This window comes from Anneissia japonica, unplaced genomic scaffold (assembly GCF_011630105.1).
Source record: "Anneissia japonica isolate Jap-2015-1 unplaced genomic scaffold, ASM1163010v1 scaffold287990_len610157_cov183, whole genome shotgun sequence".
NCBI lineage: Eukaryota > Metazoa > Echinodermata > Crinoidea > Comatulida > Comatulidae > Anneissia > Anneissia japonica.
Window position 1 is genome coordinate 113966 of NW_022743371.1, and position 13396 is coordinate 127361.

Below are 13396 nucleotides of genomic sequence, written 5' to 3' on the forward strand. Positions count from 1 at the left end.
TTTTTGGAATTTCTTATATGTCAATAAATCTTAACAGTTAAGGTTTTAAAAGTGAAGAATATATTTCTTGCACAAGCACATTTTTTATAAACAAACACGCAACATTTAATTTAAAATTTTTGTGATATATGATTTCAAACTGCCTGGAGAAAACACATTAATTATGTAATGTTACAGGTATGCATTCCCATTAAAAAAACCCAATATATGTCACATTTCTTCATGAAAAAAATCAATACAATATCGAAAAATTGCAATTTACTTCAACTATTAAAAAATATTGCCCAGTTTTAAATTATTATTATAAGGGATATTTAAAAAAAAAAACAAAAATAAAGAGAAACTAATTATAAAATTGAAAAGGTTTTATAAAAATAGAACAATAAATTCAAGGTACATTAATGTTGTTAGAAGTTCTATTTAATTTCTTATACATTAATTTCATATTTCAAATCTATTTTCATGTTTCTAATTCAGGGTTGGAATGTTTTGCTTGGTAGGAAGCACTGCCAAAATTTTATGGCACCTCACAAAAAAATTTTGTAACAAAAGTAATCTTATATTAGCACACAATTCCCCATCCTCCGTGAGCACTGCCATAAACTTTTCACCTGCTTTTATTTTTAATTTTTGTCTTACAAACCTAAACAGTCTTTAAGTAGCAGTGCAAATATTATTATATTTAACAGTTAAAAAAACATATACACAAATTCTCTGGTGACCCAAACATTTTGGTACCTTTCTTTACGCCAGTATTTAGTTACTATTAAAGTGCTTTAAATATATTTTATCAAGATAAACTCAACCAGTATCATTGTTACGAAAGGTCATATAAGGTTGAAGAACAAAGAAAAAAAATGGGTATTTCATGGATGTCTGGGAAATTTTCCCATCCTCAATTTCTTTCTTTTTATATGCAATGAACCACAATACCATCTATTGAGACAATTTACACTTATGGACTATATACACAAAAAGCTGCAGCAAAATACTTAATGGAGTGAAACTCTATGTCAGGGCATTCACCAGTCAACAGATTGGACTCTCTATGTACTATGTATAATGTGTGCATAATTTTTACAGTACCTGAAAATTATATACAAGAATTATAGGAAACTGGCCAAAATTAAACTTGTATGATACATGATATGAAGTGCATGACCTACTAAAAAGCTGCACACAGTTTTATATAAACACCAGCAAAATTTTGCCCAGGCTCAGTGTTCTTATTTTTTTGCTATTTCAGGCTCAAAAAAATTCTTATTGTTTAGTTTAAAAAAAATCATTATTATAGATATAATGTATTACTGTACCGTAGGGTATTGCAAAGACACACCGGTACAGATATAATTTGTCGGTTTATCTCATTTGACATTTTACCTCAGCCTCAATTTGTTGTTATTTTTCAATAAATTTCAGCCTACAGTAAATGTTCTTATAAAATGTTTTCTTAAAAAAAAAACACTCCAATTTTATTCACTGATACCTGTACTATAACTAACTACAGAAAATCACAACTTTCAAGAAAAAACACTTTATACGGTACAATGAAATATCTATGTAGCATAGGAAATCAAATTAAAAAATACCATGTAAAAAAATAGCAACTCTAAATGGATTTAATCTGCAGATAGATACATGCATGATATATTATTAGCAATACCCTATATACAGTATAATGCACAAGTAGAGTGAATCCGAGACAAAAATCAAGACACAATTGATGTACCATAGTAATATTATTTCGATGTGAGTTTTGCGTCAGGAAAATATCATAGGAGTGAAGTTTTGCCCTACCTGACGTTTTATCGTACCAAATACTCAGTACCATACCGTATATTCCCAAATATTTGTCAACAAAATTTGCAAGTGATTCGGGTGGGAATCACTTGCTGAGAACAGCTTAGCACTGTCGGCTAAACTGGTGGTAGCCACTGTGTGTGCGCTGAACCTTGGAGATCACTTGGTCCCTGGTTCAATTCCCATCGCTGCCTCTCCTTGTATTTCAACTGGAGGGCTGAAATGTAAATTACAATAGCACACTGTCTTTCAGATGAGACATTTTAAAGCTTTTGGTCCTGTGTGCATTATGGCCCATGTGCATATTAAACGACGTAGTCCACTTTTCGGATAGAGTATGGGATTTTCTCCCGGCGTACTGAACAATTTTTCACTACAAGGACCCCACTTCGGACTCGCACCAAAATACACTTAGTGCTGAATCCGATCTTCAACTAGCAGCGGGTAACTGCAAATGCTAAATTTGATGTGTGATTTGCATCAGGAAAATATCATAGGAATGATGTATTATAATTTGTGGAACATGTCAATTCAGTTCTTTTGACATTTTTCTCAGAACTTCACTATTTATACTTCACATGAACACAGTGCATGCACACTCACTAATATATATAAGCAGTAATAATAATATATAATATATAAATGAGGTTAGACGCGGAAGCAAAGCTGGTGCAGGCAACTTACCTTCTTCTGTCAAACCCTTGTAGCGTTTTATTTGAGCTACACGTGTTTGTCTTGTTTCTAAGCACAAAAAGTTAGCATTAGCATGATGCAAATTTGAAGGGAAGAAGAGGTTAGATAGGGATTCAGCTAGTGATCAGTGATGATGCCAGTATTTGCCTGTCTGAGGCGGAGCTAGTATCCTTAAAAGGAGATAAGTGGCAGTGGCAGATTCATTTCCGGCCACCTAGAATATCCATTAATTATAAGTTTTCTTTTGCTTCAGCCCCAACTATCATGGGGCTAGGGTGGTCTAGACCAGTAACATATACATTATTAACTTGAGCATAGAAATCTTTGAATTTAAAAAATGTGTACTGTGAATTTTATACCAGTTGAATAATGATAAAAATAATAAAAATATTTCAAGTGTTCATTTTTCACTGTAAAATAATAGGTACAGTAAATATTTTTTTAAATACTTTCTATGTTCATGTTCATTCATTCACAAAGCTACAGTAACACAAGCTTGTCTCAATAAATTTTGTACTTTGGCCTATTTTATTTGTATTACACATGTTGCTGACTAATATACAAATATGTTCAGGTTGATAATGTTTTTTTTTAATTATTATTATTATTTATTCAGGCAAAAGTTACAATATACAATACAAATCAAATGAACATGGACAATAAGAAAGAAAATATGATAACACTAGCAGCCAGGAAGATACAAAAGCAGCCGAAGCCACTGTCACCAAATAGGTGTGTACCTAACTAATGGTACCAAACATCAATATTGACAATAACAATTTTAAAACACTTAATTATAATCCTATAATTTAAATATTAAATAAATATAATTATATTAAACTAAATTAAATAAATATTTATAACCAAATTACATATTTGTGAAACTAAATTAAATACAAAAGATTAAATTGACATTAAAATTAAACTGATCCTAACAGTCCTCTTCATAATTTAGTCAACAGGTAAGTACAGTACTGTTTTCTCAGATTATTTTTAAAAGTATTCCGTTTTAATAAAATAAAATCATTTCTTAAATCTGTGGGTAAAGCATCCCAGAGTCTACAGAATCGAACAGGTAAGCAATGTAGTGCACTGTCAGTACATGCTTTAAGTCGTTTGAATGTTAATATTTCCTGATGCCGGTGATTTATACTAATCAATTCAAGTAAGTATCTATTGTTCATATTATTAAATTCATTACATACAAACAGTATGATTGTATAGTCTCTAAGTGAGTTCAAGTCCATCAATTTCAATCTTAAAAGTCTCTGTTCATATGGCTGTTCAAGTCGACACTGGTGAAGGTTATGTTACTTCAAAATGAGCAAAACTATGTTTTATATTGTTGGGGTATTTTTGATAGAAAAAAAATACATATTTAAGCTGTTGATCCAATGTTATGATCATTTTCATATTTTTTGAAATTAGTCCTACAATACAATACAAAACATACTTTTATAAGTAAATCTTTTTTGGAAAGAAGGAACGTATCGATGGTAAAACTATACATCGTAAAGATAAAATACAAATTATGAAAAATAAACGGTACTTTTATTTTAGTATCATTGAGTGACATTTGTAACATTATACTCAAAACAAGAAATGATAAAAACGTTTCCTAAGAAATTGTATATCTTACAACAATGATGAACACACGGTATTAATCAAAAACACATTTTCTCTCATTCATCTAACTGTTTTTCTTGTTTTACGGCTTGTTGTTTCTTTTCTCTGTCTTTTCCACAACTATCTGTGTTTCTCTTGACTACTATTGGACATTTGTTGATAGCGCATTAAGACCTAGTATTATGTGCTAAAAACATCCTCACATTAAAAAGCTCATAAAAATTTTATGGTGAAAAAAATAGATCGAATAAAAATTGTGTGGTACAATGGTGTTAGTTCTATAGTATAATACTGTTGGCAAAACTGTGATAAAAATTTCCCAATAGGAAAAACAACCTGTCTTTAAATTGAATGGGTAAAAACTGAAACACCATTCCAAAAAATAAAAAGATACTTGTACTCTAAACATTTTTTGCTTGCATGGGCAGTAAACACTTTGCTATCATCTCTTGTGTATGTTGTAAAGACTAGAGTAAGACCAGTTTGAGAGGAATCATGGGGGACTATTACGTCAAAGATAGAAATGAACAGTCCGGGACTCTTTCAAACGTAAGCCTACAAATATAATTGCATGCCTAGATCTGTCCTAGAAAGAACTAATATTTAATAACAATCAATTCATGTAATGTACTTGACCACATACATTTACTTTATTACATCAACCCATATTCTAATTGTAACACACTCTGCCTAAAAACAAACAAACGAATGTCACCAGGAGTTTCATCAGAAATTTAATAATAGAAGTCCAAACATAAAAAGCAAACCTCCTCTCCCTTCCTCCTCCCCCTTAAAAAACTACACCAAAAAAAACTATCCCTCCTTCCCTCCACCTCTCCCTACCCTAAAAAAAAAACTATTTAAAAAAGTAGACTACATGCTTGTCTTGTGGACAGAAGTGAGTAGCTGGTACAGGTTTACCAGGGAGCTTAGCTCAAAAACGAAGACTGCTTTTAATTGCTTTTAGTATTTATAAAGCGCTATAAATCTAACTACAGTACTGTACTATCATCATTAGACACAGGCTCCCGCAGGGAGCCTATTTTTTACTTAGTAGTTGTGGTACTGTAGATTACTAATGGAGGTGTACCACCAGGCTAGAAGTAAATGGATGTTGTTTATCAGCAAGGACAAACAGGATGACAGGTGAATCAAGTGTTTTAAACAATCAGAGGTATTACTTACACCTCTAGCGCACAGAAAAAAACCCCCAAAAAACAATGTAATTTGAAGGTCATTGAACTTAAGGTAATTTTCAGGTGACTACCACCATAGCAAGAAGGTATATTTAATACAGTACCTCCTTGCCATAAGTAATTCTTGAAATGAGAACATTATACAATGTACAATGATTTATTGTATAAATCCCTATTTTGATGTTTCTTGCCTTGTTTTATTTATATTTTACATTCCTTTTTGTAATTTTCTGTTTAATTTTGTGGAATGGATTTTCTTCTTTTCCATAGTGTATTTTACCTTTGTTAGGTATAGATTACAGTACTTTTATTTTATTAATTTGTTGACTTTGGCATACAGTACTGTTTAATAATTATATTTTGTATCTATTTTATTTAATTTCTGCATTTAACTTTTGCTTTTTATGATGTACCTTTATGTTTAAATTGCTGGTAAACGGAAGCAGTGATGTGGGTTATGGTCATTTTTCTGGTAGCCTTTAGTTTAAAAGGATAAGCTTTTTCATGGTTTTCACAAGCGCCTTGAGCACTTTAGTGGAGATGTGCGCTTAATAAATCTTATTATTATTATTATTATTATTATTATGTTTAATTTGTTAATTGTAAATAAGGTATCTCACGGCCATAATGAAAAACAGCATTGTATTTGTTGATTTGTGCTTCGTGAATAAATAAAGTTTTACTACTACTACTGTAGTTACTCTTCTCTTTTTCACATTAATTAATATTTATGGACACCATCTTCCTCCTTCCATCCTCGATAACATTGAGGGTAATCATTTAAAATGATTGCTAATCAATTACGTAATGAGTACGATATTAAGCAGTGCTTAGTCGAGAGTGATTTATTCTTTATTTGGAATCGACACTTTTACAACAGTGGCACACGTATGTAACACTATGCGTCCAAGAAAAAGAAAAAAAAAATTAATGTAATAAAAACATAGAAAATCTTAAATCTAAAACATAAACAATACAACATAAAAACCATAATTACCCCCTTCCCTTTCATGAATACAACACCGAGATTACCCCCACTCTAATTCCCATCTAACACCATACATTCTTCCCAAACGTTACTTAATAAAAACATTTCAAAATAGAAATACTTATTTTAGAGGTGCTTACTAGATGTTAAGCCTAGTGTACCTAGAAATATAACAAAATTAAAATTTTATCATTTAATAGTAAAAATCATGGAGTTATACTACATCTGTCATTATTACCATGGAGAATTACTGACATCAGATGATTTCAGCATGGAGGTGTAAGGCTACAGTATGACTCCAGGTGGTAGAACTTAGCATCACTGCTCCTGGGCCTACACAGAAGTACATGCTAACCATATGGGAGAAATATTCCTCTTTAAACTCACCAGGACACCAAAAGTTTACTACTGATCAAGAACTCTGAATAGTGAGTACCAGTAGTAGTTGGTTACTGTTTGCTAATTCATTTTGTTCCACATGTACAGGTTTAAATCCCATTGCATCTGATGATTGAAGAATCTGGCGGTCGGTCGTACCAAGGCAAAACAATGCAACTCACATTTTTGGCAATTTTGGAAAAATCATTTGGGGCATATTAAACACTCCTTAAAATTTTGGGTCTTAACAATGAGTTGTTTCTGAGATAGCACCACTTATCTTTAAGCAGACAACTTAAAATAGTGATTTTCAGTGGTAAAACATTAGGCCCAATAAAAAAAATTATTAGTTTATCACCCTCGTGCGCATGTCTTTTATGGTACTGGGAAAAAAAAAATTTGAAAAAAAATTTTTTTTTTTGAAATTTTTTTAATTTTTTTAATTTATTTTTTTAATTTATTTATTAAATAGTTAGTAGATATCGCTTGCCTTATCTAAATCATGTTTTACTTTGAATATCACTGCACCAGCAAACAACCCAAGGATGATATTTGGCTTTAGCAAAATAAAAAATTAAAAAAAAACCTCCCTCCCTCATCACTTTTCCTGCCCAGATAGGGTGATAAACTAATAATATTTTTTATAGGGCCTTATGTAACTGAAAGATTACGGGCAATAAAGTGCATCTTCGATGAACAGCCGCTGGGCTTTCACTAGGCCTAACAAAACTTTGTGCCCACACTTGACAAACCAAAATCTTGAATACTGTATCTAAAAACGGTTTTACTTCTCATTTTCTGCAGAATTTGCCAAAAAATAAATCCTTCCCATTGTTCAAATGCAAGGACAGATTTCTAGGTTGCTTTTTTTTTCTAGAATTTCTTTTAGCGATGATTCCCTGCATTGGCCTTACATGAAAACACTCCGTCACCTCATACAGTAGGTCAAGTGTGTCCACTCGCACTTGGCAAAAATAGGGTCAAGTGAGCGTGACTTTCTGAGATGTTCAAAAACATTTTGTTTAAAAGATGCTGTACAGTATCAAACTAGCTTTATTATTAGTGGTAACATGAAGCTTTTACCCACGTCTTTTTGTACCACATGAAAAAAAGATCACTTATATACTTACATAACTTGAGCTTCAGAGACATTGCCTTCCTTTATAATTGCATCCATGGTTCTTGGAAGCATTTTAAGATGGAATAATCGAAAGGTTAAACAAACAGTTTAAAATCCTGCTAGTGTTCGGCAACTTTCTTACATCCTTGTATTTATTATTTCCGATTTGAGATAAATATTGCTCTTCAGAAAGAATAATAATGTAAGTGATTTATCTGATCTAGACTTATGAGTCGTGACAGTCCTGTGGCAGGGACGGTCTGTAAGTGCATAAGTGCACTGCTTCAGACAATACCTGTATCAATAGTATCAATCTATCTATAGAAGAACAAAATCTGAAATGAAAAAGGTGACTGAACCTGTTTGAGGTAGGCTGACTACACACCTTTAGGCTAAATCAGGTGCTTCTCAAGGTTAGGCATAATATCACTGACAAAGTACGTATCAGGGAAGCCTTTGACGTTTACACAACCACAGGTAACTATCGTCAATTTAACAACTGTACACAATTCAGTCTCCCCTTTTATGGTGTATTCATTGGACTACATATGCTGTATCGCGATACTTTTTTAGCATAAAAAAGTAACAATCAAGTTCTTTGTACTGAATGACACAAGAAATTTGAGAACTCAGTGAGAGATCCAATCTGACAAGATGCTCCATCAACACTGTGATATTCTTTCAACTTTTGAAAATGTAGAACTACTGGATCTAAAAAAAATCTTGATAAATACAGTAATGCAAACAATTTAGAATATCCAATGGCACATTTGTGGATGTAATGGTGGCCAAATTTAAACTTCACTCAATTCAATGCTAGTAGGTACAACTCCACTAGAAAGAAGCCTTCCATATATGGTCCATGCGAATAAAAACAAAATGTAAACAAGTATTAAGTAGATAAAATCCTCTTCATCCAAATAATTGGTGAGATTCATAGCGCATTCAAAAGTTGATAACAAAGTTGGATTTGAAAAAGTGAACTACAAACAGCAAATTGAAAATCCATCCAACAGCTTGATCAGACAGACCAGGGAGTTGATCAGACTCAATCCAACAAAGAACTAATAAACAATTAAATGCATATATTGCATGTCAGCTCACATGTGAGAAATTTGGTGCAAGTCTAAACTTGTACATTTTTTCAAAAGATTGTTTATCTTCTAAGTGATTGGAACACTAAGTACATTTGGTATGCAGGTTAAGTACTACCTGATTCTGTATTCCAGTCACCCAGCAAATTAAGTGAATCCAAAATGATATTCTGACTCTACAACAAAAATATCAAATATCCTGACAGAATACCCTTGACTCAGAATGTGTGACGTGAACTGTTTATGCAGTTTAGAAAAGTGTGAGCGAAGTCGAGTTGTTATAGTGATGTCGATCACTTTTTTAAACTGCATGAAAAGCCACGTCAAGGTTAGATGATTTGAAAAATAATCATTACGTTAAATTCAAATTTATTTTTGAAACATTTTGCAAGAATCATTATTTTTAACAATAATGTAAACAAATATCAAAAGAAACTTGTCTAAACTGATACGTCACTCAGGACCTCCAACATGGCGTCGGCGGCCTCACTAAACTCAGCCAATGAGCAATCCAGCTATTATAGTAGAGATCAGTGTTATATTATATGTCCATGTACAGTTACAATGTAGTTAATTGGCATTAAGTGGCCTGTTTAAAGAACATTATTATGAGAAAATATCTTGCATTTTTTCAGTGAAATACAGTACAGTATATTGTGCATCAGTGACAACATCCTTTGTTAATGTTACGCACAGTCCAGACTCAAATTCGATTTGACAATAACAGTTGTATGCCCATATATATTCATTATGTGTCTATATATGGTAATGATATGATGTCATCATGACCATATTTAGGCATGTCACATGTTTTTGTCAAACAAACTATGACAGTCATTAGAGCTTTATGGTTAATTGTCTGTTTTACCTCTCTATTTAATGTGAGATTTGCTACCTTGGGATACCATTTACTGTCATCATTGAATATAAGCATTGAAGCATAAAGTAGTATCTCTTGTTTAGGTGTCAAAGTCAAACCATGGATAATGTCTTCTTTGTTATTATAACTACAGTAGGTTAAATACTTTCATATACTGTTTTTTTTTTTTTTTATAAAAACACATTTTATAAGAACACTGAGGCTGAAATTGCTTAAAAATTAATAACAAAATAAGAAAAAATTGAGGCTGAAGTAAAATATAAAATTTTCATGATAAAACCTAAAAAACCGACAAATCAGGTTAGTCCCTAGTAAAATATTAATTAATCTTAAAAAAGGTTTATATCAACATTTTATCTACACTTTTTTTAAAAATAAGAACCAGTAAAATGTTGCCCAGGCTCAGTGTTCTTATATTTTAGCCGATTTCCGACTCAAAACGTTCTTATTTTGTTTTTATTTTCAAGCATAGAAAACTATTATTTTACAGCAGTATAATACTTAACTGCATTTTAGAGGGGTACACATATAGTAGTCACACAAGTTACTACAGATAGATTTGTTGGTTTTTCTATTTTAAAAAATAAAAACCTCAATTGATATTTTACTTCAGCCAAAATTTGTTCTAAATTTTTAAGCAATTTCTGCCTCAGTGTTTTTATAAAATGTGTTCTTATAAAAAAAAAAATGTTCTCAATTAATGTCATCAGATGCCATCTACAGTAAGCTGCAGTCCTATCAGGGAAAGGCCAAGCTTGTACTGAAATTCTCCCCTCAAACAGTCCCAGTAACTTCAACGAGAGGGTCACTGATTGTAAATATGGTGTCAAATAAGAACAAAGTAAGAACATTTTGAGCCTGAAATTGGCAAAAAAAAAGATAACATAGTCCACTGAGCATGGATAAAATTTTACTGCTTTTTATCAAAAAAAAAAAAAAAAAAAAATGAATTTTTAAACAGTTTCTAGTCCACTGAGCATGGATAAAATTTTACTGCTTTTTATCAAAAAAAAAAAAAAAAAAAAAGTGAATTTTTAAACAGTTTCACATCAATATTCTCCTGCTCATACCATCCACTCACAGATGTAATAACTTTATAATACCAGGTTATTGACTCCATCTCTGGATGGATCTAAAATTTGTTGTTAGTGTGTTTACCAAGAAGACCTCCATACAGCTGGATCAGCTCAGGACAGGGTCGAGGCCAGACTCACTACCTCAGTTATTTTGACTGTTTACATTAAAATTTGGGTTAATGTAGTGGTGTTGATAGAGAAGTATTTGGAGGCAAGATCAAAATTAATTACAGGAATCAGTGTTTTGATGACAGTCTAAGTAGAAATTGTAAGTTGATACAGTGGAGTTGAATAGCAAGTTGTCGTCATACATCAAATTAAATGGAGATTGCTACATTCAAGATTCGTTTGCTTATTAAATTTTAAATCACTTTTTTTTAAACAACCATCATATTTTCTATATTTTCTTGCGCCATATTCTCCAACTCGTACATTTCATTCTTCCAATATATTTCTTCTTCAAGCCCCTTCAAAAAGGAAAAAGCTAAAAACATATGGACAACATTCTTTTTCTGTTCAGGCCTTATCTTATCTTAGGATTCTTTTACCTCTTTCTGTTCGACAATCTTCAAATTTAATCTCATTTTAAACTAATTTGAAATCTTTTTTGTTTACAAAATTGCTTTAATTGGGTTAATTTTTCACTTCGCCTTTGATAATATTTTTGAATTGGCACGTTATAAATTTCTGCATATTATTATTATTTAGGAAACCAATCTACTTTTCTTCTCAAGGTAAAAAAAAATTTGAAAACGAACTATTAAATAATAAATTTTACTATTTTATGTATACCGCGTTCACATGTCTTAGGTCGCTTGCGAGCGAACGATCGGCTCGCGAGTCGGGCCTTCATGTGAACAACCGTTCAAGAGCGGCGGATTTTGTCGTGGGTGACCCGCGACAAGCCGCTCTCAAGCGGCTCTCGATGCAGCTCACTCTCGATCCATGTGAACAGCCGCTTGCAAGCGGGTCGCCAGAGAGCTGGGACCTCTTTTGTGTGAAAGCCAATCAGATACAAGCATCTCTCCGGGGTCAAAGTAAGGGAGAAAAAGTGTGACTTCACGTTTCCTGGTTGAAACAGAGTTAAGAATGGCGTGGTATTTACCATTTATACAAACTTGAAAATCACTTTTAATATAACAACAATAAATCACATAATAACTAAGTTGAAAAGTAATATTACTCATGGATATCGTATTGTAATTTCTTCTACAAACATGATTTAATGACGTACGTGTACGGCGGTGTACCAACGCCTAGGCCTACGCTCGGAAGATTTTAAAATGCAAATTTTTATAACTTATGATTCAAAAATAAAGGCAAACTTACAATATATGATAAATAGATTTATTTATTTTCAGTGGCTTTCCGAAATAAAACGAGAAAATGCAATATAAGTTACAGAAATGCGTTAAACTTGCCGGTTTACCACAGAATTGGGAACATCGGCGATCGCCTAAAAATGTCAGATGGGGACCGTTGGAGGATCGTGGATGCCGCCTCCACCCAGGATCAGAAATCGCAGGCCTAGCATGTCGACAACCAATTGGGATGTGACGTAAATCTATTTCCGGTCGCCTCGAAAGCGGTGTAACGAACGCAGTTTGGCCATTTTTTTTATCTAACACAATCTCGCTCACGACCCAGCATCTCAACCGCTCGCGATCGATGGAGACATGTGAACGTGGCTGTAACCAAATTTTGTGTGATAGAAAAGCAATGTGTGGAAGCAATGTTTATGGCCTCAGGCCCGTATGCAATAGTCTTTTCACAAAATTCTCTTCAGCAATTTCCTAATGAAAATTGTCAAGATATTGAATTCCAGATGGCTGTTAAGGTAATTATTCAATAGTTCAATTATGTAGGCCGACTGAAGAATTAAATTTCATAAATGGTGATTTTTTTTTTTTTTTAATAGGTTCTTGGAGGATAATTAAAGTGCATTTTTAAACCTGGTGGGCAAAATGCAGCCCATGGGCCACATGCAGCCCACGGGCCACAAGCAGCCCATGGGCCACATGCAGCCCACGGGCCACATGCGGCCTGGCGGTAATTTTTTGCGGCTCAGAAAATGAATTAAAAACCTGTATGTGTAGCCCGCCAACCATCTAAAAAACATCTTGTTTTAACTTCTCGACACCAATTATCTGCAAAAAGTAATTAATAAAGCTGAGCATAAGACGGTATAAAAGCGGTGCGTCAAGGGTTTTGGAAGCACAATGAAAAGTTTGGGTGCAGCCCCCAAAATTTCACTTCGGCCGTCAAACCCATTTTTATGATCAGACCATCCACGCTTTAGGTACTACTTTCCTCTCCTCTTCTATCCTTTAATGAAGGCAACTTCTCTAATGGTATGATGGTCCATTTATTAGATTTAGCATACAGAAATCCCGCTTACAAACAGATTATATACAGTAGACAAACATTAAAAAATATTATAACATAGGAAGTTAATTATTAGAAAGTAAAGCCAGGGACAAGCATGTAACATTATCTGAATGTAAATAGTGTTTTAGTTGGCAGTTTCAACAGATCAACGCGTACA

General features: G+C 32.9%; 1 protein-coding gene across 7 annotated transcripts in view; it reads right to left on the reverse strand.

Moving 5' to 3' along the window:
• The window catches only part of LOC117119451 (inactive rhomboid protein 1-like), a 68155-nt gene that overhangs the window by 30042 nt on the left and 24717 nt on the right, over window positions 1-13396 (reverse strand). For 6 of the 7 annotated variants that reach the window (XM_033264281.1, XM_033264283.1, XM_033264277.1 and 3 more), the window contains exon 3: window positions 2485-2541. The exons of the other annotated variant lie outside the window; for it this stretch is intronic. In XM_033264281.1, coding sequence (XP_033120172.1) covers window positions 2485-2541 — 57 coding nt within the window. The remainder of the gene's footprint in view (window positions 1-2484; window positions 2542-13396) is intronic. 7 annotated transcript variants of the gene reach the window in all.